The 27,149-nt window shown below is 33.5% G+C and overlaps 1 protein-coding gene across 1 annotated transcript in view; it reads left to right on the forward strand.

The window, feature by feature from the left end:
• GRIK2 (glutamate ionotropic receptor kainate type subunit 2) overlaps positions 1-27,149 on the forward strand; it is a 376,312-nt gene that overhangs the window by 190,915 nt on the left and 158,248 nt on the right. The window contains exons 7-10 of the mRNA XM_065632877.1: positions 7,356-7,499; positions 8,781-8,888; positions 13,274-13,387; positions 22,184-22,390. Coding sequence (XP_065488949.1) covers positions 7,356-7,499; positions 8,781-8,888; positions 13,274-13,387; positions 22,184-22,390 — 573 coding nt within the window. The remainder of the gene's footprint in view (positions 1-7,355; positions 7,500-8,780; positions 8,889-13,273; positions 13,388-22,183; positions 22,391-27,149) is intronic.

Here is a 27,149-nt window from a genome sequence, read left to right on the forward strand (position 1 = left end):
TAACTTTGTAGTGCAGATTTGAAACTAGCTGTAGATTGGAGGTAGCTGATCAAGGGTATGTGGTGAATCAAGCTCCAAGTAGATTAATGTTAGCACAGTTGGCACCACACTGCATGCGAATTTGGAAAAAAAAATCTTATGTTATCCGTTACTCTGTGTTGTGTATTAAAATCACATTGTCCTAACATAATTCGAGATCTGGCCCTTAAAATTTTCTGACCAAGCAGTAGTATAATCTCTAATAAAGAAACTACAGATTTTTCATAAGTAAATCTTAGCTTACTTTTATATGTACACTATCATAGTTTCTGTAGTTCATACCCAGTAATTTTTAAAGGCAACTTTGTCATTTTCTGTCAAATAGGACAGCTTTTAAGGAAAGTAATAGACAGTGTTAATACTGACAGCACCTCTGCACTGTAAGTGATTACCTCTTCCTGACTTCTGAATATTGTCAGACTTTTCTCACATCTTTGTTCTTATCTATTTTTCCTGAGTTGTTTAAAAGAAAGGAAGTGGAGTCAGCTTCTATGATAAAGTCAGTCTTCGAAGGAAAATAATAATTAAAAAAAACCCCAACAAAACACCTGCACTGTTCACTGTGCTCACAACGCAGATAATCTAGAACATAAGACTACTATGGGAAAAAATGACAGGCATCTGGATGGGAATTTCAGTAGAACAAACAAAGGAAGTCTTCTGTTTGTTTATGTAATATGCCATTAATCAAGATTTTTTTATTAATAATTATGTATTGTGTGTTAAATTGTCAGTAAGGATGACTGAGAGAAAAGTAAGTAATTATCAAAGGAGAAGTACAGTTTAACTAACTAAGGATATTGATTATAAGACATTTTTGAGGTCTTTGAAATTAATAAGTGTGCCATTGTAAATCCTTCCTGTGCAGTGCATCCTAAATAATATTATTTCCCCATAAAAATATTATGCTGGGGAGGGAGGAGATTTGACTATGCTGTCCTGTTCATTATGCCTTCAGTATCCACTTCTTGCTCAGGCTGTTAGATCAAAGAAACAGAGCTGCTGTTCCTGCCCTCTTAATTGTACTATTTAATTTCTGTCTCTCATAAAGCTGACTACAAACAGTCTGGATATATTGGAAGTTGGAAAACAAAATCCCAAACCAACAACCTGACTTTGCATCCAGTGTTCTGTCCAACACATTACTGTTGTGTAAGAAATAAAATACAATTTATAGGAGCAAATAGAAAACTCAGTCCTTCTGGAACATGCCCTGCCTCATGTACTTACACTCCATTTGCCAAATGGGAATGTAACATTCTCATTATGTTCTAAAATCTCACAAGGTCAGATACCATAAATACAAGCTCAGTGATAGAATCTTGTTGCAGTATGAAATGAGCATGTTAACACTTTGTTAAACCAGTGATCACAATCAGCCTGAACCAGGTTTACTTCAGAAGATACTAAAGTCTGAGATGGCTGTCTGTGTAGCTAATGGAAATTCAGTAGCAAATGATATTATATGATGAAATAAGTTTCAGAATATGTTAAAGGCTCCACATGAATTACTTTTATATGTTCATACATTTTCAAGGACTTTGTTGAATAACAAGGTGGAAAGTGGGTTTTTTTTCACTTTTATGCATTTATCTGGATACTTTTATCATGGTCACCTAGGAGACACATGCAGATATACATTTATGAGCATTTGCATTCAGTTTCATTTTATTTTTGATGCAGCTAATGAAGTCACACTTGAAAAGAATTTAAACTTCATTTTAATTAATGCAAAATTTTTTTCGGAATATATTACTGACCATCAGACACTAGGCAAAACCCTCTGAACAGTTTAGCCTTTTAAGTGTAGTTGGGCTTATTTCACAAGGGCAAAAATTGACTGACTAGAGACAGGAAGACAGAGTAATCTTGAAGAGAATAATAAGCTGCATACTACTTATTCAGATAATATGCAGGTAAAGATAGCATAAGAACTAAAAATAGAAAATTAGGTGCATACTTTACTAATAAATGGAAAAATTTTGGCTCATGCAGTGCAATATTTCAAGTGAACTGTACAGTGTCCTCCCTTGAAATTTGTGGTGAATCAATTCAGGTTAACACAGAACTGACTAGAGAATCAGAATACTTTGTTTCAAGATTATTTTTTAATTTAAATTTTGTTTTGCATGGAGACTGGCAAATGCAGATTCAGATCTCCACATTGTGATAGGACAGGGCCTGTCACCTGAGTTACAGAATGTTAAACTATTGCATTTTATTTCTTATTTGCTTTGTCTTTAATTTGCTTTTACTGGACATGACTTGAATTACTAAAGTCAAGTTCAAACACAAAATACAGATTACTGTAAACAAGAATACTTGCAAGGAGGTTGCTTTTAATAATTTCTTAAACTTGCCATAAAAGCAGTTTGCAAATGGTTAAGCAGTCTAATCCTCATAAACGTAATCCTTATATTCTTAGGGGGATAATTTAGTTAGCTCACTGAAAAAATTGGCAGAGTAAAGAGGGCATTTATGAGATTTTGTGTGTTACAGATTTGTAAACACAAGAATCTTCTGATCTAGGGAAAATAAAATACTAGTATTGTAAATAAGTCATTCTTGTCTGAGATCCACACTGAAACAGTACTAAAGAAAAAAAAAGTAAATTTATCAAGCTTCTCTTTTCCACTGACTTATTTCATATGTTACTGAATGTAGAAAATTACTTGGTGTTTTCAAGTACTTCACAAGGCACTTTTTAAGTAAAAGGACCATATTTCGTCATAGATTTTTATTAGTAATAAATTTAATTAAGGGGAAAACCAATCACATTAGTTTAATTTAACACCTGAGGGGGTTTTCCTGCTTTCAAGCTGTTTTTAATCATCTATATTTGAGTAATTGAAAGTTCTTCCAGATCATGACTATGAAACAGCTCCATTTTTTTTAGTTGGACTACAATTTGTTATAGTAAAAGCTGAAACATTATTTTTTCTGTTTGAGAAGTGTACTATTTCTGATGTAACTCATGAAGAAACAGAGTTAGCCTAGAAATCCTTCACCTTAAATTAATGTTAAACTTTGCTGCACAATAAAAATCATGTTTTCTAAAAATAAAGCACGTATTTTTGCTATTTAAAGATAATTCTGGAGAACAGAGAGATGAATGAGAGAGGAGTGTTTATTGGTACATGAAATCCTCATATAGTTTGACGGAGATAAATGGAAAAGTCATACAAAACCACTGCTGTGCAAATAATGTGCACACACGAGTCATCAATATCACTAAATGTGAAATTCGTGCTTTTTTTAAACCCTTAATAGTTAATAAGGCACAGGTATTCCAAAAGCAGTTAGCACATTTGTTGAGTCAGATATCGAAGGACATAAATGAATTCTTGTATACTGCAGGTTTGAAGATGGTTATGAAGAGCATGATTCCTTTGTTCTGTCAGGCTTGCTTGGATTTTATCTGTATGTCAGAGTGAGTCCTTTCTCTCCCTTGTTTGAAAGGCCTTAAGATACAGATCTAGATCTCAAGTCGCAGCTGCAGTGCATAAACAGCCCATTTGGTTTCAGAATTTTCAGCTGACCAGAGCCATTTCACAGTGAGATTAGAGTACTTGCATGCAATTTGTTAGACAGTGTTTAGCAAGTAATTTAGCAAGACTCAGAAGTGATTATACAGAAACGCACATAAAAAATCGAGGCAAACACAACACCCACAGTAAGACAGGAGGTAAAGTAATGACAGAACAGTATTGAAAAGAAATGTGTAGTACTGAACTGAGTTTGGGATAAAAATGAAACACAGATTGGTACTTTCTATTTGAGATACATTGTGACTGCAATTACAACCCTGATTAAGCTGTTACCTTGGAGTGCTAAAAACTTTCTTATTACTTGACAGAGTCAACTGAAAAGCAGACTTGTGGTCACAGGCATCTGTCACCTGACATCTTATTCACCTGACGCAGTCTCATTTTGTTTCAATTTGATTAAAAATGTTTGTAACTTCTGTAGTAGTGGTAATTTTTTCTTCTGTAGTTGTAGAAATACCAGTGATAGTATGTCCTGGTTTTGTTAAAAAACAAGTTTCTCTTTTAGTGAATTTCCCTGTCAGCTAAAGCCTTCTAAATAACTGCAGTTTTCCTGAAAGCTAGATACATGTTTTGGTAGACGTAGCAATGGAAAGCGAGGTCATTGATAAGGATGGATACGCATCTCGTGAGAGCAGTGAACTGAAACAGGTGACGAAAAACTGACCAACTAAAGTATTCCATCCCATTCATGTCATACTTCATATAAAAGTGGGGGATCATGAGGATCTCGGCCCTTTTCCTTATGGCCGACATTGGGAGAGGACCTTGCGAGTTGTCCCTGCGAACTGAGGCCTAGTGACAGACTGAATCCAGCTCCGGTGTACTGCTGAGTCCAGTCCAGGACTTCGGGTGCCGGCCCTACATCTGCCAGAGCAGTTGCCGGGACTTTCAAGATTGGTTTTGTATATTTTGTATTATTTTCTCTATTTCACCCCACAATCAAACCACAACACAGTATCATGAGCAGTATTTTAGATGATTTTACTGTATCCAAGCAAGTCATCATAAATACTAAATAGGATTGTGAAACAAAAAAGCCCCACAACCCGTGGTTCAGGAACTGTACCAAGATATATTTATGAAGTGCAACATAATTCTTAAAAGGTTTATACAAGTTGACTAAAACAGTATTAATCTCATTTTTCAACAGGATTATTTTATTGTATTATGTGTGCTTCAGTGAGTGGAAACATCGTAGCGGGTTTCTGTCTGAAATTCAAGAGCCATTGCTTCTCCTGAAGTTTCTACTTCTTCCTCCTTCCAGACCACAAATCTCTGTTTACATAAAATAAAGAATCCTAAAAATTTATTTAGGGACATTTCCTCCCTGGTCCCCAAACAGTCTCTTGCTGAAACCTTCACTACTTCCTGTACCACAAACCATAGTTCCAAAAGTGCGATTTAAGAAAGAGAAAACAGTATGACTGAAGGGCAGTGAGACATAAAGCTTAGCGAGCCTAATGAATGAGAGTGGAGAGCTAGGCCAACAGCCATCCATTCCTACTGTCGCTCAGGGGAGATGTAGTGACTAAGAGGGAAGACCAACCTGCAAATTTTAGTATATACTTTGTATATTTTCCCAAGTTCTGTGCTGTCTTTTGCAGTAAAATCAATAATCGCACCCAGTGAGATGAGTGCAATATTGAATCATTAAACCAATATACTGAGTATATGCTTCTGTCTGTCTTTGTTCAGTACAAACAGATAAGCCTACATTTAAATTTATCTTCCTATACAAGGTGGATTGTGGAATCTCAGCCTATGTAAATAAAGGATTTATCTTGTAGCATCTAAAAATCAAATAGGGCACTCAACTTCTACCCGGTGATTAGATTATGTTGTGTGCATTTAAAAAAGTATATTCTGATTTAGATTTATTTCCAGTGAAGCAATAATCACCAGTCAAATGTGAAGAATTTTGTCAAAATTTTAATTACTTCTAAAACTGCGGTGTTGTGGGGTTTTTTTTGGTATGTGTTTTTTGTTTATTTATTTATTTATTTATTTATTAATACTTCCACCGAAGTTGACTTCTTGTAATCTTGAAGATTTCCAGCTCAGTGGCTTATAGAATTTTACAAAAAGTCATGTTGCTCTGCATCTGGTATAATGTCCATTTGATTCCTGCTGAGGAGTCTTACAAGTTCCGTGTCCAAATTTATATGTAATTAATTAGTTGTTGCTGGTTTGAACTTCTGGGTACTCCTTAATGGGCTGCTTTTGCTGAAGTCTCATAGCAATTTCAATTTTCCTTCACTGGTGCAAGGACTCCTGTTTTAGAAGTAAAGCTGATTAAAAAAAAATTGCATTTCTGAGCCAGGTTAATATGTTCTACTTATTGTATACTTTATTTAAAAAAATGTTGTGTAGACTGCAACTACTGCCAAGTACTGCTTCTAGAATATTAAGCTTTCTGTGATGCTTACTCAGCATGTCTTCCCAAATTCTGATGTTTCGTTGCCTCCCTGTCAAATATCAGCTTGCCTTAAAAGCACTTTAATGACTTGAAGATAATGAACAATTTGGCAGGAAAAATGTTTTCTGACTGATTTGGAGCCCCTGCATAAACTACTTGGTGTCTGAGATTGTTGAAACATATTATATTGGCTATTTTAAAATTAAGATTTATTTCTTTTTGAATTTTGAATTCTCTCCTTGGGAGAGCCATTTAAATGTAAACATATATTTTCCCCTTTAACAGTAGCTTATGGGCTATAATGGTAGAGCATTTTTGCATTTTTATGTTTAGTTTTATTGTAAAGAGCCTTGGGATACATTTGCATGAAAGGCACTATATAAGCTAATTTTGTATTGCTTTGTATTGTATTGTGACAAGTGCAATAATCTCCAGGTTTCCTATCCATTAAAGAACTAATTTCACAGCTCACTAATTATGTGAATGAGAAGGGAAAATAGGTCCTTTTTCTCTAAGGTATGCTGAGCAGATGGCATAGCGTTCATTTCTACCAGCTGAATCTAAGGTCCTTTCTTGGTTTTGGTGCCAAGCCTTGCCTCTGTTCATCACATAGAACAGGAAAGAGATGTCACTGTCTTGTACAGCATGACTGTGTATGCTGAGAGGCTATCTCTGTCTTTTGCTAATCTAACATTAGTTAACACATACCAGTTCTAAACAGCCTATTTATTTAGGGTGGGACATGAAAACCATTAAAATGAATGTGCATTTTAATGCAATTCTAATTTGCCTCTGATTTATAGAAGATACTAGTTAGATCTGTCCTAGGGTTTTAAACTGATACCCATAAAAAGTTATTAATGAATCAGTTGAGTACTTTGGGACTGTATGTAGTCTATAATTTCAAAATAGAGAAACATTATTTCCTTAGTCCGTGCACTTTCTTTCATACGTAAGGTTTTCCTACCTTGGTAATCTTTTCATTTATTTTTTTTCTTTTGCCTCATTCATGGAAATAACAGACTTGAATCAAATATGCATGCAGTGATCTATATAGCCAGCTAATACACTGCTTTTTAAAGTAACATGAGTCATCAGAGATAACAGTGTTCTTCAGTGATCCTGCATAGTTGGTATTTGAGCCCTTATTTCAGCATTAAAAAAGAAGGTCCTGACATATCTTTTGTAGGACTTGACAATAAGGCTGCATTTTACAGTGCTACACAAGCAATCAGATAATTTTCTCCCTTTAATATAACAAGCCATGCTAATTTTTTGTTTCCTTTTCTAACTGCTGGGCTGTCACAAGTTATTGTTTTGTGTTCATGGTTCTGATTTTATTGTACTTTCAGACGGACGCAGCACTAATGTATGATGCAGTTCATGTGGTGTCAGTGGCTGTCCAGCAGTTCCCACAGATGACTGTTAGTTCACTACAGTGTAATCGCCACAAACCATGGCGCTTTGGGACACGCTTTATGAGTCTCATTAAGGAGGTAAGTCACTAACAAAGTATTCTGCTTCATTACTTTCCTTTCTCCCAACTCTCATTTTCTTTTGTTCCTACTCTACTTGAATTCTTTTTTTTTTTTAGTAGGTGGGAGTCTCTCAGTTTGTTGTCTGTACAGAGTTAGCAGGCAAGACAGCATTTTTACTTGAAATTGAGTTTTCCTGAGGTATTAGTTGGAAAAAAGAAACATAAAAAGGTGATATAGCTGCATTCTAAATAAAACTTTTGTAGATAATTGTAGACAGGGATGTTTGGAACATTCATCACATAAAACCCCAAACACCTGAAACACCAGAACATAGACTGACTATGAAAAATTCAGCAACTAAATATTGGCATAAGTTCAAAGGGGCCAAGAATGAAGGTTACTCCTTGGATTTAATTTTCTTTTGCTATGGTGAATTCATATATGTGGCCTTGGTCTCCTAGCATGCTGTTTAGATACTGTTAAATAGTAGTTTAAAATAAAGCTAGGAGATTTAAGGTGGTAAAGATGAATGCTGTAGAGTATTCAAGTCTCTTGTACTGTAATTAACTCCTAATACAGTATTTCTCATTCTAGGTACAAAAAATACTATGACCAAGACAACTATTTGCAATGGAATATAATCCTGGTTTTAATATTGCTTGGAATATAATCCTGGTTTTAATATTGGTTCCTTTTAGGTTGATAATTTTGTTTCCCACATTCTCTCCTCTACTTTAGTATCATTTTAGAACCAGGTAGACTTTAAGTTATAAAAAAATGAGGATATTGCTCTTTATAAAAAGTAAGGAATCAACTCTGAAAGAATGGCTCAGTGACCTCAGTTTTGACTGTCTCAGTTTGTTTTCAGGGGACTCAGAATCTTGCAAAAGTAATCCTTTATTTGAAAGAAATTTCCTGACAGAAAAATGAAAACCAGCATTAATGAAAGAGATTGAGGCTTGGGGAAGGCACGGGCATGTAGGGAAGCAGGAAAGGAAATGTGTGCAGGAATGACGGAAGAATGAAAACCAAACAGCCTTTTATCTCATTTAGTAAAAAGAGTCTGTTGACTAACATGGGAAGTTGTTTTTTAAAAAACTGTGAAGACTGAAGAAACGTTGATTTAATTAGCAAAAAGTGAATACAAAATATTTGTTAAGAAAAATCAACCACAATGTAACTCAATTAGATAGAATGAATAATTAATGTTCCCATTTTGGCAGAAGTAAAATTTGTTATTTTTGGGCAAAAAAAGGAAGAATTATTTATTTAAAGGAATTGTTTTTTCTTTCTCCATAGGCCCACTGGGAAGGCCTCACAGGCAGGATAACTTTCAACAAAACCAATGGTTTAAGGACAGATTTTGATTTAGATGTTATCAGCCTCAAGGAAGAAGGTCTTGAAAAGGTGTGTAAGATGTTTACCTCCAAAGTGATGGGAAACAAAACAAGAACCCACCCCCTAAAACCAGTAGCATTTTCAATAACATTTCATGTCTTATGTAAAACAATATACCTGTTCTCAATTTGGTATAAAGTTTCAAAGTCTTTTTGTGAACACTGTTACCTTGATGTGTGACAGTTAGTGGCCTCTTAAATATGTGCTTCTAGCCACATTCTTAGATTCAAGAGGACTGGGGAAGAGCAAGCAGCTGGAGTAATGATTTAATATACTTTTTCTTCAGTCTAGGTTGAGTTTAGTTGTACTTGTGATTCCAATCCCATTGCTTATCCTCATGTGTGAACCTGTGGATATGTGTATTTGTATTTTCTTTACATCTTATTAATTCAAGAAGAATTACCTCAAACAGAATGTAATAAAATAGCTTCATTTTGGCAATATTTCTTTATTTCAAGAGGGAACTTTGATTATTTTCTTGGAATAAAATGTTTCCACTTGTAAGTGGTACCAAAAAATTAAGAATAGGTAGCTTGACAGGTTTGTTTCTCTTTTGACATGAATTTTGTTGTACAGAGATGGAATGAAAGACTAAAGGATTGAGAAATGCCCTTCCTGTGTAGCCTAATATTGTCTATATTTGAACTAAAGGCCTTGGGAAGCACGTACAGATATTTGGCCTGCCTACATGACAACATGGTGATCTGAAATCAGGTCATCTTCCCTCTCTTCTCCAACCACCCTGCCATAGGGAGACAATGCAGGAAGCTCACATTGTTGTGATAAGCAGACAAATGTCTTGCATTTTGCATCTGTCCTGTAGTCTGTATTTAGCTGTGGTGTTCAGTGTTCTGTAAACACTATGTTTTCCTTCATCTTCAGATAAAGTTTTATCAATAATTTGCCCAAGATAATATTGTGGTCACAAATAAAAAGAGAAATTAACGGAAAGCATCATTCTGCAGAGTTGCATTTCCTTTCTATAAATCATTGAATGGAGAAGCTAGCATAAACAACATATTTCTCCAAAACAACCCCACCCCAACTTGTTCTGGAATATGAATGTACTCTTACTAGGAAGATTTTTTCAAAGTGTAGTAGCCATGAGCTTACTTTGAAACACATAGGTAATAACATTTTCAGAAATGTCCAGTGGCAAATGTGCTTAAAGGTCTAAAATATATTTTAAAACATTCAGCAACTCACTGATAGTAAAAACTCTTCCTATGAAGTATTCTATGAAGGGAGATCTGGAAACTTAAGGGGGAAAAATAAAAAAATATATAGTAGTGATTAGATTTAAAAAAGCGCATTAACTTTGTGTATGAGTAGAGTAGGTGCAATGCAACCTGTCTTCCTTACTGGAACCAGAAACTGAAGAATTGATGACATGGAAATAGCTAAATAAGTCAGTAGTAGCTGAAGAGTCACCAAAGTGATAACTTGAAAATGAAGAAAGACATCTAGAATGGCTTTAAGAACATTCGGTGTCATTTGAGAACCAGCAAGCAACATGGGTTTTCTGGAAATTAAAAACTTTACAGTGTACTTAATTTCTTTTCAGGCAGATATGAAAAATAATTAAAGAAATATAGACAGTTTAATATATATGCCTTTTAATGACATATGTGATTCTACTTTAAAATGCTATTAAAAAAAGTTTTTGTTGTGAAATATTCTATGTGGACTGAAAATTTTCTGAGAGAACATTGGTGTAAAATATTGCAGAATAGATGTGCAGTGGGCTGAAGGAATGGCATCTGGATCTGTGTTATGTGTCTTTTTATTTCACCATCAGTATTGATATGAAAGTAGAAACACAAAAGTACATCAATTTAGTTCTCAGTTGACAATATATTAGGAGATATGTACTCTACTGAAAATATAGAAATAAATGTCTACAGAGATCAGAAACATAGCAAGAAAATAAAATTCAACAGGAAATACAGTACTCTAAAACATGTAATAGAAAAAAGAAATGGAAAACAGTAATAATGAAAGATATGTAAAGATGACAACAGAAATAGTTGTGAAAGGATATGGGTATTTAAAAACAACCAACATATGCTTAAGCTCTGTATACACAAGTTCACAGAAAAGCAAGTTACTTTTACTGCCTTCATGGCTCATTTTGGCCATGTGATAAAGGATTATGATAATATTAGTTTTTTGCCAAAATGTGCTGGCAGTCTTTGGAAGGAACAGTAAGAATCAGTTACTATTTATTAGAGAAGTTTAAGAGTTAGGAAAATGTTAGCAAAGAATTATGAGGAATGCTGCACAGGTTCAAAGATATGTACGAGCAAAAGCAGAGGAGTTTCTGTAGAGTGTAGTGATACGAGACTAGGAAAAAGAAAATTAAGGTGTATGCCCATTAGATTGAACTCCTTAGGAAATATTTGGAACCTATAGGGTATATTACTGAGAAAGAGAAATCGACACTCAGAAATAAATATTTTTCTTTGAAGAATTATTGTGGAGTATTTCTAGAAGACCTATTTTTTTGAGATTTTGTAAAAAATTGTCCTAGATAAACTGCCTGGTTAATATAATGGGAAATGACCTAAATCGTGTATTTTAAGTGCAATGACTGCTAAAGTCAGTCACAACAGAAAAATTGCTCATTCATTTAAGAAATAAGCCATGTGTGATCTCAGATTTTACATAAGATACCTGTTCTTGAAACTCTTGAATGAGAGGTGATAATGAAGCATCAATCAATATGAAGTATGTATTTCCAAATAAACATCCATGTCTGACAAAAATGATAGCTTCTTGTAAGATGAAAATGACAAAATTATGGAATGGTGCTACTGTAATGTAAAACAACAGTTGCTGACAGTCAGTCTGGACACAATTAAATTATTTATGATTAAGCAAAGTGAAAATCCTAAACTGTGACAATCCAGTATAATAAGCAAATCATCATTTAAATTACAATCAATCAGTATTTACGCCGAAGCTTCATAGTGAGGAAAATTATTCTATACTTCAGGGAGATGACAAATACCTGAATTTAATAGCACTTCTGGTATGAAAATTTGTCACTTAAGAATAATCACATTTCTTGGATAGTGATGTTAATAACTGGCTTGAAATCTTGCTCAGAAAGCTACACACAGAATGAATTTAAATTACAAAAAATGAGTTGTAATTCATTGTCCAGCACATCAATGTAAGATCTTGTTTTATTTAGTATCTTTATTAGTGGCCTGGGTAAATAACAGCAAGTGGCATAAACAGAGGGCTCTATAAAAGAGAAAAAAATGAGATAACATATATAGGGAAGCCAGAAGTACTGTTATGAACATAATATTTGGCAAATAATGTAAGCACATTCATATTTCTGAAGAAAGCAAAATAAATCAAGCTTTTCTCAAATGGGAAATACACAAATAAGAAGAAATAATACTACCCACACTGGAGTATAAACAATTATTTTCTTGATGTAATCACTGCTATTACTAACTACTCTACAAAATATAATAAAGAAAAGATGGTAAATTGTAGACACATTTGTCAGTTCTTTGGGCATTGAATACAGCTCTGATTTTGGCTGCATAGGTAGACAATTGGTAGCACTGCAGAAGGGCAATGGTCCTTCCTAATACAATACTTATGGCACTTCACTGTGAGTAGTATGTACAGTTTTGGTTGAATCAGAGCCAAAAAAATGTTACTTTTCTTAGTAGAGTTTTGCATAAATTCCTTTTTCTCAAGCATGTTGAAGTAAAAAAAGCTACTTTCTTGAATTTTTGTGGATAACATCTCATGAGACTGATGCTCAGTAAACTACTCTAGAGTATATGTAAACTCAGAACATTTGTGATTTTTTATTCTACTGACTTTAATAAGAATTTCAAGATATAAATTGTCAAAAGAGCTGTGTACCGAACATTTATCTACAAACCAGTTAAGTTCTCACACTTAACCTACTTTCAGTCTTCTCCATCACATTTTCCCCAAAACATCTTTTTGCTCTGCTCTTCTCTCAGATCACAGGAAATGGTAAATCTTTCTGTATAGACAATGGTCTCTGCTCTGCAAATGAATTTCCATCTGACTATTAAGTTATCTTCAGATGTGGTTTATTTTGAAGAATGAAAGTTAAATGGAAAATTAAGTATTTAAACTTTAAGTATTTAGACATTCTGTGCATCATTTTTTCACTTAATGTCACTTTTCACGAAACACACTTTGAGGTATTGTGAATCATATTTTAAACAAGCAGACTTTAAATGTAATGACAGAGGATAGTGGAAGATGGTTTAATAATAAATATTAGCAGCCTTTTTATTTTTTCCTGTGTAAATCTGGTTTTCCTTATAGTGTTCTTTTCTAGATGCTGAAATGTAACCAATGGACAACTTACACAATAATTTACTGTTCTCTAGGTTGGAACTTGGGATCCATTGAGTGGCCTTAACATGACAGAGAATCAGAAAGGAAAACCAGCGAACATCACAGATTCTCTGTCCAATCGCTCTTTAATTGTTACCACCATCTTGGTAAGTGATTATATTTGCATTTCCAGAAATACAGTTGTACAAGAAAGCTCATAGAATATGCTATATTAATGGCAACAGTAATGAACAGTCTGTTGTATATGTTACAGTTACATAGAAATTACTGTGTCATGAATGATCTCCAGTTGTTAAGCTAGTCGTGGATATTTACTCTCATCTAAATTGTAAGTAATTTTAGAGATATGTCAGTTGATTAGTAATTTCACTTTATTATTGCCTGAAAAGTCTGGTTCCTTCACAAAGTTGTTCAGCTCAATGCCTTATGAGAGAACAAAAGGTGTTTGTTTAAAAAAGGGGGTTGGCTCTTAGCCTGATGATTTAAGCCAGCAAAATTTATTGCTTTCATTTGCTGATCTAACACCATGATATTACCTCTAAGGAAAATACAAAGTATTTAACATTTATTTTCATGCTCATTATTACTTGATTATTCAGTGGAAATTTTTTATCATACAGAAATTTAATTGGGCATTCATTTTAGCTAGATCAGAAGTATCTTCTTTTTCATTGCCATTGTTGGCAAATTCACAGTGGTGAATGAGGTATTTTTTACTTATGATTACACATGTCGAGTTATGTAAAAATAAATGTTCACTAATTTCCACACCATGATTTTGAAATAGTAATTTTTATTTCAACACAAATGAAAAATCTCTCCAGAAGTATATCTGCTATGTTTGCCTACTGCCATCATGATTGTGAATTCGAAGATATAAAAAAAAAATCACTTCCCAACAGTTTTTTTCTTTAATGAGAAGCTTTTACCTACCAATATATATGTTGACATTTCAAGCTAGAATGACTTTTCATAGGTATATAGATATGAATATCAGTATGCTTCTAACCTTTTATGTAACATAAGCCATATAATTTTATCTAGTGAGTAACTTTTTGGCTACTTTGGTCTGTTTTTATTTGAAGATTTACAAATTATAGAAAAACTTCTGAAATACTTTTTCTAATTTATTCTGCTAACTGAAAAATACATACTTGATATATAACTGAAACATGGCTGACTCACTTTCAGACATAAGTTCTTGTTATGCAAACACTAGCACAATTTTACCACAGCTTTCTCTTGTACCATTAATTAAAGTTTATAAACATATAATCTCTTGTGTTTCTTGTCTATAAAATGTAAATGAACCTCTTATAGTCTCTTAAATAAAAGCATGTTTTCTATAGTATGTCTGTCTTTTTACTTCCCACTGCCCTTAACAAGTTTTCAAATTTTGTATATGTAATAACTACTGAATTATCGAGTGACATATCTTAGCAAATCCTGTTGATCCCCCTGGACTCCTGTTATATAATATCCAGATATCCTACCTAGGATTGTTCTTGAAGCATTCCACTGACACATAACCACGTTTCACACTTTTCCTAATTGCTTTCTAGAATTACTGCTTTCCAGGCTCTAGTCCTGTCTCTCTTAGTGACCTGTTTCCTTCATTACTCAGTACTCAACCAGCCTGTGTATCATCTGCACACTTTATTAGCAATCATTGTATACTTGATTCCAGATAAGTGATAACAATGCTGGGACAAGGATCGATCCCTGCAAGATTGCATAAGAAACATTCAATAACTTAGGGTGTTTCAAGTTTATGTTTTAACATCTATCTGTTGTTGAGGTTTGAGTTCATATACTGTATGTATCACATTGATTTTCTATAGTGATACTTACACTTGCATGACTTTATTTGAAATAATGATCTCAAGAAAAGGTAAGCTGCACAAATGTAAATAGCAGTGCTGTCAATGAGCACTAATTTGGGACTGGTAAAGCTCACAGAAGTAGAATCCTGAGATTTATGTTAGCAGCTACTGTCTATAAGCAAGGATATCATTTCTCTTAGCCGATAACTTTTGGTTAGTGGTGTTTTATAAGCATTTGTCCTCACATACAACTAAATAAAATAATAAAAGAAATATGAGGATTTAAAATTGGTATTATGAATTGCTCACTTGTAACTGCCTTTTATACTTCAGTTACTGTTCAGTGAAAGTTTTGTAATTGCAATAACTCTTTTCAGCTATGAAGACATAAGAGTGGTACTCAGAATAATGAAATCAACCAAAAATTGTTCTAGAGCAGAAAGCATGTGTACTAGCTTCCTTTTGTAGCTCTTTTTGTGCTTAATAAATTAATTTTTGTTGGACAGAAAGTGTATTACTGAATATTCATTTTGTAGCAATGCAAAGGAACAATATAAGATACTACAGCTCTTAGAAACATATTTTCTTCTTCATCAGCTGTCTTTTCTCTCCTTTTTCAGTCTGGAAAATTTTGCTTTTTAAAAGGCAATTCTCTTATTGAAGCTGTTCATGTGATTTTTCTATGTTTTTGTTGTTTTTTTGGTTTTTTCAATTTAACAATTCTCTACAATAGTCTCTAGTATGCTGCCAGTTGTGGAGTCTTGATCAGTTTTCTCTGTAGCTTCCTTTAACATTCAGTTTTCTTTTAAAGATACCAGTCTTATTTTTAACTCTGTCTCCTGAAATTCTGAACAATATCTTTTTCCTCCTTTATATTGTAATCATTAAGGTCTTTACGGCTGTGACTAAACTCTGCTTTTTAGGTGGTGGCTTAGTCTACTGAGCATGAAAATATATTGATAGGCAAAATAATAATAAACTACAATTAGTAAATTCATCTACTGCTAGTAAGGCTGGAACTACGTGATCTTTTTTGTCTTGAACTCTGCATAATACTTGCTATAGGTAACCAAAAGATTATTCCTTGGTTTATAGGTAATTCGCTAACTCTATTATGAACAGGGGTCAGGGTTCCCAGAACATTACTTCTCAGAAATCTACTGACATGTAATTTTGGTGCAGAAGCATGTCTGGTTTCCAAGTCTACACCCTCTCCTTCCTGAACTTCATTCCACTCCTGCCTCAGTTACACTTGTCTGTCTTCAGCCACCTGTGCAGACTGTAAACTGACTAATTTCTTGAAGATGTAGCAGAAATGTAAAGCAAACCATTTCAATGTGTTTCAGGAATTTTTCCACTGAGAAAGGTAAATTAACTTTCTTTATCATTTATGGTCCTCGAAACGCATAGAGTTTAAGTTGAAAACCACCCTTGCCTTGAGATGCAGCATAATGTCTATGTACTTCTAATAACCTTTGGGGCCTTTAAACTTGCAAGGTATCCCGAGATATCCTTGGCCACAGTGCTTGGTTGTATTTCAAATGTGAGTGATGCTATCAGAAAAACATGATGAGGTTTGAAGGGAATCATGGTGTATGAATGAGTGCAGTGGGATCAGCAAATGTTAAAGTTTGATTTAGTGGAAAAAGGTCAATAATGCTACTTTTCTCCTGGCTGGGTGAAAGCAGAAGGTAGAATGGCCATGTATTTATACCTCTAGATAATGACTAAGAAATACTTTTTTTGGGTTCCAAGTTTATAGCATCATCCCAAACAACTTCTCTCAAATAATTCTCTAGTGCTTCAATTCTCTTCTACTAAAATGGTCGTAATAAAAACGTACTTTTACATAGTGGTAAGGATCAGTTTATAGCTTCAGGATTTGTGCTCATGAACACCAAGGGCCATCAGTCTAGGAAAATGCTTTCTGTATTTGTTGGATGTCTTGGATTTGCTTTTTTTTTGCTTCTTTTTCCTCCCTGTCTTTTGAAAATTTAAGATACATCATAAGAAAATAATATTTTTCTTTCCATTATAATGACTTAATAATAGCTTTGATATTCTTCATGTATCATGAAGACAGTATGATTCCATTCAACTGAAAACTAGATTAGTACAGTCTGCAGTTTTGCAACAGTTTAATGATTTCATATTCTGTGGTTTCTTGAGTCAAGTGGTTTTACTTGCAATAGGCATCCTCTCATATCTGTTTTGCTTTACTGGAATGGAAACTTAGTACACATTGTTGGGATGCAACTGAATTAATTTAAATTCTGGCCAAAGTTAAGAGTAAATTATGGAGGAATAAAGAAAAATATATTTTTTATGGAGCCTGACAAAACAAGGAATGAAACTGCAGAAAAGAACAACTATGGCTTGAGTTTGTGAGTTCTTTAGCTTGTGATTTATCAAAGCATCATTTTGACTACATGTTCCATGACCCAAAAGGTAGTGGTAGGGAATCTTTCAGAAAATATCTTAAAAGACATCAAATAAGGATATTCATAATTTCTTTCTATTATAGATAGTATAGTGGAGGAAGGCGACTTTGGTGTTTCCTTGTGTCTGGCCTTAATTTCTTCTATTAGAATATCCTGGCTCTGAGGACTAGTGAGATATCTAATACATTACATTGTTTTAATTGATTGTAACTAGCGGATTATTTTACCTCTCCCACTTGAATTTTGACTGCCAACTGTGAAAGACTATTGTGTATTCCTTACATCCAGCATAAGTGTTAATTAGATATGACGGCCTTTTAACTCCAGTATTCCTGGTGAACAGAAGCTAATGATTAAAATTCTCTGTTCTAACAGTAGCCACTTTTGAAGATGGTTTTCCTCTTTTCGTCATCAGGGCTTCCATTTCTTTCTTCCCCACCGCCCCCCCGCCCAACACTGGTAGTAGTATGAAAGTTCTAAATTCTTTAAAAAATACATATGTCCATGTTGAAAGTCTTAATGAACAATCTGTATGTTTGATAACTATATATAACTATATAACTGTATATATATATATATATGACTCTTTGGAGATAGTGTAATTGCTGTGCATCATAGAAATTATTATGAGAAAACCAATTATTTACATTCATGGAAGTTTAGCACATAACATCAGAAGAAAACACTTTGATCGTTTAATCTGGTCTTTAACACAATACAATTGAAAATTGACTTCTCCTTTTAATTTCTTTTTGAAATCCATCCAATTTTTATCTTATCTGATTTTTGGACTTTGGAAAAATATTTATATCAAATAAAGACTTTATGTAATCTGTCTTCTTCTTGATGTGATCCTCTTTTTTGCATCCAGAAGGATGCTACCTCCTCTGATGACAGTGTATGAAAAATGACTGTCATCTTCTGATTATTTCAGCTTCACTGTCACTGAAAAGGATCTCTGTGACTAAAGTTCACCACTCAGCCAGAAGGACATCACCTTACCAATAAGGCAAAATGTCTTTATTTATCAACAGTACATGTAAACACAGTAAAAACATGAAAACAGCAGTAACCTGTCACTTCAGGGTCATATCATTGTTGAATGAACTTTTGTAATTTTTTTATAATACCCAATAAGTACTTTTCAAGGATTTATCATCTGTTTTCAGATATATTTTTTAATCTACCCCCTACTTTACTCTTCCTTGTGACCACATCTTTATTTGCAATAATTTTAGTTAGCGTACTTTGTAGTAAATTTTCTCAGAAAAATGTTTATTTGAATTTACTAGTTTATCAGCACTCTCACTTTTAGTACTTATCTGGCTGGGCCGGGGCAGAGGTGCTCTTCTGCATCAGTCTTCACTGAAGATATTTTAGTCTTATGAGACATTAACTGACTACTTGGATCTTAAAGTTCTGTAGCAAGTTGACATGTTGATGAAATAAATAATTGCTCCCAACAAGGGTTCTCAGTGTAAACTTCTTTCTTAAAGTTACGTTTTTCATTACTGTTTGTCAAAGCTTTTTTTTTTTTAATGTTAAAATGTAAACAATTTTCTTGAGTCCATGTTACCAAAATCTTTGTCTGCACAATATCTCCTCCTTGTTACTTACTGTTCACCAAATATTTATCTTATCAGAAAAAACTTTTTTTTTTCTTACAGATCAAAAATGCATCAATGTTTAAATAAATAAAGGTGCACTGAAAAGAATCACAAATATGTACTGAGTGGATACATAGAAAGGTTTTAACACTTGGCTCTTCAGAAGGGATTACTTGACTAGGATTAAACTTTGTCCAGCCTGGTTTTAATAAATTTAAATGTGTGTAAATTTCACTGCAAAATCTTATGTAGCATCAATTCAAGCTCAGGTTTGGCAGTCAAATATTGCAGTTAAACAAATTTCACCCACCAAGAATAAGCTAAACTAGAAGCAAAATCAATTTGCTTGAAGAAAAGTTTTTGTGTGGGTTTTTTGTTTTGTTTTGGTTTGGTTTTGTTTGCCTTTTTTTTTTTTCCTTAAGTAGAATCACTCCCCCTTTGTTTGCTCTTATTGGTAGAATCCCTTTCCTATAGCCTAAGTTAATTCAGAGTAGGCACGTTTTCTTGAAATTATCACTGTATGAGGTTTATTCGGGAATCTTTTTCTTGGAGCACCTGTGTATAAACAGTCCTTATTCAATGCCTTCTTCTCCCAACTACTTATGTCATTCTAAGCAATAATAAAGGTGCTAAGGGGAAGGTGTCATTTGTTTATTTGTTTGTTTGTTTGTTTTTCTTGGAGACATGTGTCTGGTTGAAAGACTATTAATTTCAACTGGAACTGTTTAGAAGATTTTAAATAATATTTTGTAAACATTCTGAAAATACTTCCGACTACCTTTTTTTGTGATGTGATCTAGTAATTTTTAAGCATCATGTTTTCAGGAGCTGAAGGAGAAAATTAAATTGGGAACAATATTAAAGTATAAATCAATTGCTGATCTTTACAAATCACTCAGTTTAAATAGTCTGTATAACTAATTGATGATAATTACCCTAGTGAAAGATGTTGGTGGAAGTGATAATCTACCAAGAAACAATGATCATCATATGTTTAATGCATAGGGACTTTCATGAGAGTGTACTTGGCAAGCAGTTTTACATTAGTCTATACCACAAATTTTAAACTTGAAGAAGCACGTAGCAGATCCTTTGCATGGACTTGTCCAGAATACATAAATGCCACGTTTGTTATTTACAATGTGCATTTTATATTACCGGAGTGGGGGGGTTGGGGGGTAGGATGGAGTGGGATGGAGTGGGGAAGAGAACTAAGGAAAACTTTGGGATTAACAAAAGATATCACAGACGAAGCAGCCAAGAACCACTTTCTGATAAATCACAGATAAATCTTGTCAAAGCCAAGAAAGTGTTGAGAGATATATTTTTTTTTACAAAGTGTAAAAAAGCATTAGCAGAATAGATAAAGTTATTGAGGATTACTGTAATGATCTTACAGGAAAATATGCAAGAATATATAGCTGAGCTGAATGGCTCAGTGAAGAAAATCCTGCTGTCCTTACCGAATAAAGGAGAAATAAATGCATGAATTGGTAATTATACTGCCTCCCTGATATCATACATCTTTAAATTCTGCCCAATGTAGTTCAGGATTGTGTGGAGTGGAAGATAGAAACAAAACTGTCATCAAGAATCTTGTCAAGATTCCAAAGAGATTGGGGGATGTGTGACTGTAAATATCTGAACAACTCAGAGAGCAAATGTCTAGGATTTGTGTACATGAGCATTCCTAACTATATAGGAATTTCATAATGCTTAGAGAGGCATATATATAATGTTATATTTGGAAGCACAAGTCTGAGGTTTTTTACACCTTCAGAAATAAATTTTAGTATTTAAAGTGTAGCTAAACAATATTATTGAGTATTTAAGCTGAATTCAATATGGGATAATATATTTGAGTTAACTACTGTTGATAAAGAAGTTCCAGACATTTTGGAAAATTCCAAAAACACAGAACCTCACAGCTGAAATGGATGATTTTTTCAGTTGTCCTGATTTAACTTTCTAGATGGTGAATGTTCTTTTCTCATCAGGAACAGTTGCCAGGGGTAGATGTTTTCTTGGTGTTTCATTTGTTTGGGTTTTGGTTGTTTTTTGTTGTTTGTTTAACAAGAGGTGATTGATCTTAGCTTTTTCCTCTAGCAAAACATTGGTGTTTAGGAAAAAAAAAAGTGTAAGAGGCAACAGAGGAAGAGATATACTCTGAACACACTTCTTTTAAGAGCAAGAGATCTTTCTGCTTTCTCCTTTGCATTTTGGGTAAAATCTTAGATGTTAAAGCTCCAGGTTTATGCAGATATGGTGCTTAAATCATGGGACACCTCAAGATGGTTGTTTACATCAGAAATGCTGACAAGTCCTTTCTAAAGCTGTCAGATGCCTGTAGAATGAAGTGCCTTTAACCTCACTGAGTGCTGATGTGGAGATTTAGGGCTGTATGAATTTTGTTAAGCTACCCTGGAGAGTTTAACTGATTATTCATTATGGCTTGTATTTGATGCAGTAATTACATCTACTACCATTTGTCTTACCTTACTTGGCACTTTTTTTTTTATTATTGTATAAAATGAAAAAAGCCTGTCTAAGGCATGAACGAAGACTGAGTTGTGTATTTAACCTATGAAATACAACTTCAATATTGGTGCCATATTGTAGTGTAAAACTCTGCCATTTGTTTTTTGTCTTTTTCCCTTCAGCTTTATATTTGAGGAAGGTTATCCCTTAGTGAGAAACAGATGAAAAAATCCTATATTTTGATAAAATGTTGTTTCTTCCCATAATTATGAATATTCTGTCAATAATTTTAATTTGCTGTTTTATTTGCACATCACAATATGCAAAAATATCACATTGTAGTTTAAAATAATTATAGCAAGATAAATGTTTAAAGAAAATAAATTCCATTTTCGTGGAATGTATATAATAGACTAACTTCATTTTAAAGATAAAGACTTCAGACAGATGTAATCAAAAGCTAAAAGGATTCTACTTTTCATTTTAGTTCTTTGTACAGGTAGTGGTATGATAACAGTGTATTACTTTAGGTTAAAAAGAAAAGAAAGGTGTGTGGACGCTCATTATCTGTTCTGCCTTTTTAAATTTTGCAGGAAGAGCCATATGTTATGTTCAAGAAGTCTGACAAACCATTGTATGGAAATGATCGATTTGAAGGTTATTGCATTGACCTCCTCAGAGAGCTGTCTACTATCCTCGGATTTTCCTATGAGATTAGACTGGTGGAGGATGGAAAATATGGAGCCCAGGAAGATGCCAGTGGACAGTGGAATGGAATGGTTCGTGAACTGATTGATCATGTAAGTTAAATTTTGGAAGTTTTCTACTATCCATTTAGATTTCATCTATATAAATTGCAAAACTTTTATGACAATGCCATTTGAATAGTACTGTTTTGGAAAATTCAGATGTTTAAAGAAGTAATGCAAATAGAGTTACATGAATGGCTTCTGTAATGTTGAATTTGTTTGTTAAACAAAGACTAGTCTGCATCTCTGTTTTGCCTATAGGCAGTGTTTGTTTCTGCCAAACTGGTTTAGCTCTTCAATGTCATATGCCTAAGTCAAAATTCAGAGTAGACAGTATTCAGGATTTATTTCTGAGAACAAATGTGTGTGGTTTTTTGGTGGTTTTTTTGTTTTGTTTTGGTTTGGTTTGGTTTTTTTGGTGACAAAACATATGTCTTCAATAATCAATAGAAGTTGGGCCTCTTTTGATAGTGGATCTGACACTTTGTAATTATTTTGTATACACAAAGAAGAGGAACATTTTCTTGAAACATTAACAATAAAGTGCAAACAATAAGAGAAAAATATCAACATACACTGAAGCAGCAAAATAATGCAATGTGTGCCCGATACCATTACGATTATGTGTAAATGTGTAAGGCAGGCATTACTTTGTGTCCTTCAAAGCATGCTTTCCCAGTTGGTCATGCTAGTTGAATTTAGTCACTTAGAAACTTTTGAGTTAATTTGAAAATTACATCCTTGTCCCTTTTGGCGTTTGGGCAAATTGCTCGATGTTGAGACATTTGATCAAAGAATGAGAGATAAAACGTTCTGCACATCACTGTCATTTAAAATAGGAACAAGGGGAGACTATTTGATACATAATTCAACTGAAATCTCCTGAAGATGGCAGAAACTGGATTAATAACCTGAAGAAAAATATTCACTAATCTTGTTTCAATTTGCCTTAAGATTTCAACAGTTGAGCAGAACATGTGCTAATCAAAATATTCATATTTACTAGAAGGGTTGTTATCTTTGTGCTTTTTTAGTAAATAATCTGGTATTGCTGTTGCAACAGGTGTTGCTTATGGCTAGCTTCACACTTCTAAGAAGAATCTGTGGGAGTATTATATTTATACTATCTTTGAATGTGTGTATGTATTACACATAGTACACATACGTAGAAGCAAACAGATACTTAGCTAGACTGTCTGTCCATCTCTATAGATGCCTAGTTTCACACATGTATAAATACATAGGCATGCATAGCTATTATTCGGTGCTTGTTAGGTACTATCATCACCTGGAACTAATTTTCCACGACTGGGGTGGATATTGTGGTAGTATGTCTTCTATAATTCTTCAGAAAAAAAGAAAAATCACATATGCTTTTATTATTCAGTCTTAAAGCTTTCTTGAACAACCACTAGCATGGCCTCCTAAGCCCTTCAGTAAGATAATCTTGAAATAAATGCATTTGAAGAAGTTGCAGCAGTAAAATATGTGAAACAGGAGCTTTTCCAATCCTTTCCTCTTGATAACAGAGAATGGAACATGTATTCTCTTTTCCTGTAGATAACATATACCTAAACTTAGATTAAAATTTATTTTGGCTTTTGAGATGATGCTTACTTAATAGTCAAAAAAGTTTAGATACTATGCTTAGTGCACCATGGAAAATGTAATCTAACTTCTTAACCTGGATCATAACTTTCACTGGTCTCCCTCATTTTCTCATTAGTTGAAATTTTCTGTTGAAGTTTTCTCTGGTTTCATCTGTTCTTATTTTCTTATTGATTTGGATGCAATTTATTTATGCATCTATGCCCTTTATTTGTGTGTACATGGTACATTTTATTATCAAGCAACACTTCACACCTCAGAACAGATGCACAAGAATTTAGAGAATTCCAGATAGACAGTTACCACATTTGATGTTTCCATATAGTTATTAATAGTACTTCACTTGGCCTATTATCTTAGATTTTGAGACTTTCTTTTCCTTTAAAGAATATTTTAAAGTGTCAAAAACATGTTGTTTGATATAAAGTAATGTAGTAAACTCAATATTTCTTTTGGAAAGGTGAAATGATTCTGTCTACATTTTTCAACCTGAGTTTCCCATTAAAATAAACGGACTATAGAATATAGACAGAGTTCTGAAAGTTAACGTGGTACTTACGTCTGTTTGAAAATTATTTTTAGAATTGATTTTATTTTTATCTGCTTGTTCAATTGTCAGTCACTTAAGTTCAGAAAGTAAGGATACTCTAGTATATATCTTTACCAGGGTAGTTCGTTGCATGTGTAATTCAAGAATAAATCAAATGGATAAGTTTCGTACATTATGTGTGCAGATAGGAAGGTGCACAATTTATATAAAGAGAAAATCTATGGAATAGAATCTAAATTTTTAAATAAACTGTTTAAATATGTTCTTAGACACTTCACATCATTGTTTGGACTCAAAAGTGTAAATGAAATGAAGATAATACTATCTGAACTGAGATCAGCAAATCATGTCAGTCTCAGGCTTGAAATTCCACAGTGTGAACAGAGGCTGAAGACTTTACATCAGACTTTGTGTGTTTTCAGTCTCCTTTCCCATAGTTTACTTGCATTTCTTCTTTCTTTGACTGCTTTACTCAGTGTTCCCATATACCATCATTTTGATATTGGTCTACAAACAATTACAAGTTTCCTTTTGAATAAATGATAACTACTGACATTGAAAAATAAGTTCAGTGATTCCTTCCCTTTGACAACTGAAAGACAATGAATTCTTCTAGTCCCTATAGCTGCAAATGGAAGAGAAATATTCACTAGAACAGGAAATATAGATGAGATTTCCCTATGAAAACACTTTAAATTGAATTTGACAGCTAAGCAGACTAATTTCTTTGCCACAGTTTTTCATGCAATATTTTACCCTTCTGTCTGGTTAATTCAAGACAGTGGTGCTAGATAGTTGGGGAGAGTCAGCTAAAATCCAGATATCTCTGTCCTTTACAGATGCATTTTTCATAAGAAGTATTCTTTACACTGACTTGCTGCCTTTGGTTCAAGAACTATGTTCAGGGACAGATTTATTGGTTATGAACTGAATTATAAATTCTGGACTTTTCAGGTTGTTCTGTGGTGCTAAAAGTTGTTATGGCACTCTATTATATTGTATGAGATGTATAGTGTGTGTGTGTAAATTATGTTCCCCTATATCTAGCAGGTATGGATAGAATAAAAATATATATTATTTTGCTTTATTTTTTTTTTCTGTTAGACATTCTACTTTACTGCTCCAAAATTACTTCAGAGCATTCCTGTTGTTGGGTTCTAAAACAGGCAGAAATTATTATTTTATACTTTCCCAGAGATATAAATGAAAGTGAAAAACCCACTGGGAAGTAATTTTTACTATAATATACCATTAAAAATAACCTTTTTTTTTCCCCTTGGCTCTTTGTTTGAATGATTCTTCTACAGCACAAAGCTTATGCATTACAAATAGACTTTAAGGCTTGCAGATCTTTGATGATTCAGAAATAATTATAGAAAAGGTCCAATTTTTAGATAATTGTTATTATATGTGAGGATTAAATGGGAACTTTTCTTCATATATGAGAAGAGTAGGATTTTCAGCTTGGAGGAAGTTAAGACGTGCAGTTGGGCAACTGGAAAACTACTTAATTTGAATTATCTTGAGACACAGCTTTGTGTTTTACTTCAGTAACTTCTGAATTTTTTAAAATCAATATTTTACTAATAAATGCTTACATAGAAAATGCTTATATTTATAAAAATAGTAGTGGTCTTTTATTCTTTTAATAAGAGGATATTTTCAGATGTTTCTGTAATCAGTTTAAAATGTTTCCGGAGATACATTCTTCCAATAACTCGTTATTTTTCTTTTTTTTTTTTTCCTCCTAATTTAAGGTCCTTATGTTCTTGAAGGACTAGAACCAAGCTCTTCGTGTTACTGTGTAGAAGTGAAAAAGAGCTTCCAATAAATAACTATATAGATTTTTGGTTGCTACCTATTTGAGACAAAGAAAAATCTATATGAGCAAATAATTAAAGTTTCTTCCATCTTTTTCTTTTCTTTCTTCCCTTTTCAAAATCACTTTCATCATCTTGTTTGGACTCATCTCTTTTCTTCATACTTATAGCAAGTCCTGTCGTATAGAGCCTCATAATGGAAGGCTAAGGAACTTCTCTTGCCTCTTCTCCTCAAGGATAGATACAGATTTCTTCCTTGTAACTTTCATGCAAAAGTTGAGATTCTCAATACAATGCAGGACAGTTTAGCCATGCTTCTTTCATTAATCAAAATCTCAGAAAATTTGACAGTAGCAGGGAGTTAGAGACTCTTCAGGAGAAAAAAAAAGATCAAGCATTCTGTCTTTTTGCACCAACATTATACATGCTGGACAATAAAACCTGTGGTCTGTCAGTGCTCTTTACATGACCATATCTGCTCTATTGCTGTCTCATTGTATTAGTGAAAACACTGGTCTAATGTCAACATTTTCAAAGCTATGTATAGAACTTCTACTGATTTTTTTTTTTTTTAAATGATGATCCTAAATTAATGTACTGACACTTACGTGCTACTACTTATTGAACATTTTTATTAGTCCATTTTCAAAATACTTCTCCAGAGAGGATCACTTTTGTAACATCTTCATCTACATCACGTCATCCTTTCTGTACTTCTCAGAATGACTTTGCTGCTTTTTGCGAGACTCCCTAAATTTTTGCGAAGGGCTGCTGTGCTAGTCCTCATCATCATGTTCAAATAATAAGAATGTTTTGCAGGAAACCCTAATCA

This window comes from Caloenas nicobarica, chromosome 3 (assembly GCF_036013445.1).
Source record: "Caloenas nicobarica isolate bCalNic1 chromosome 3, bCalNic1.hap1, whole genome shotgun sequence".
In the NCBI taxonomy this organism is placed as follows: Eukaryota; Metazoa; Chordata; class Aves; order Columbiformes; family Columbidae; genus Caloenas; species Caloenas nicobarica.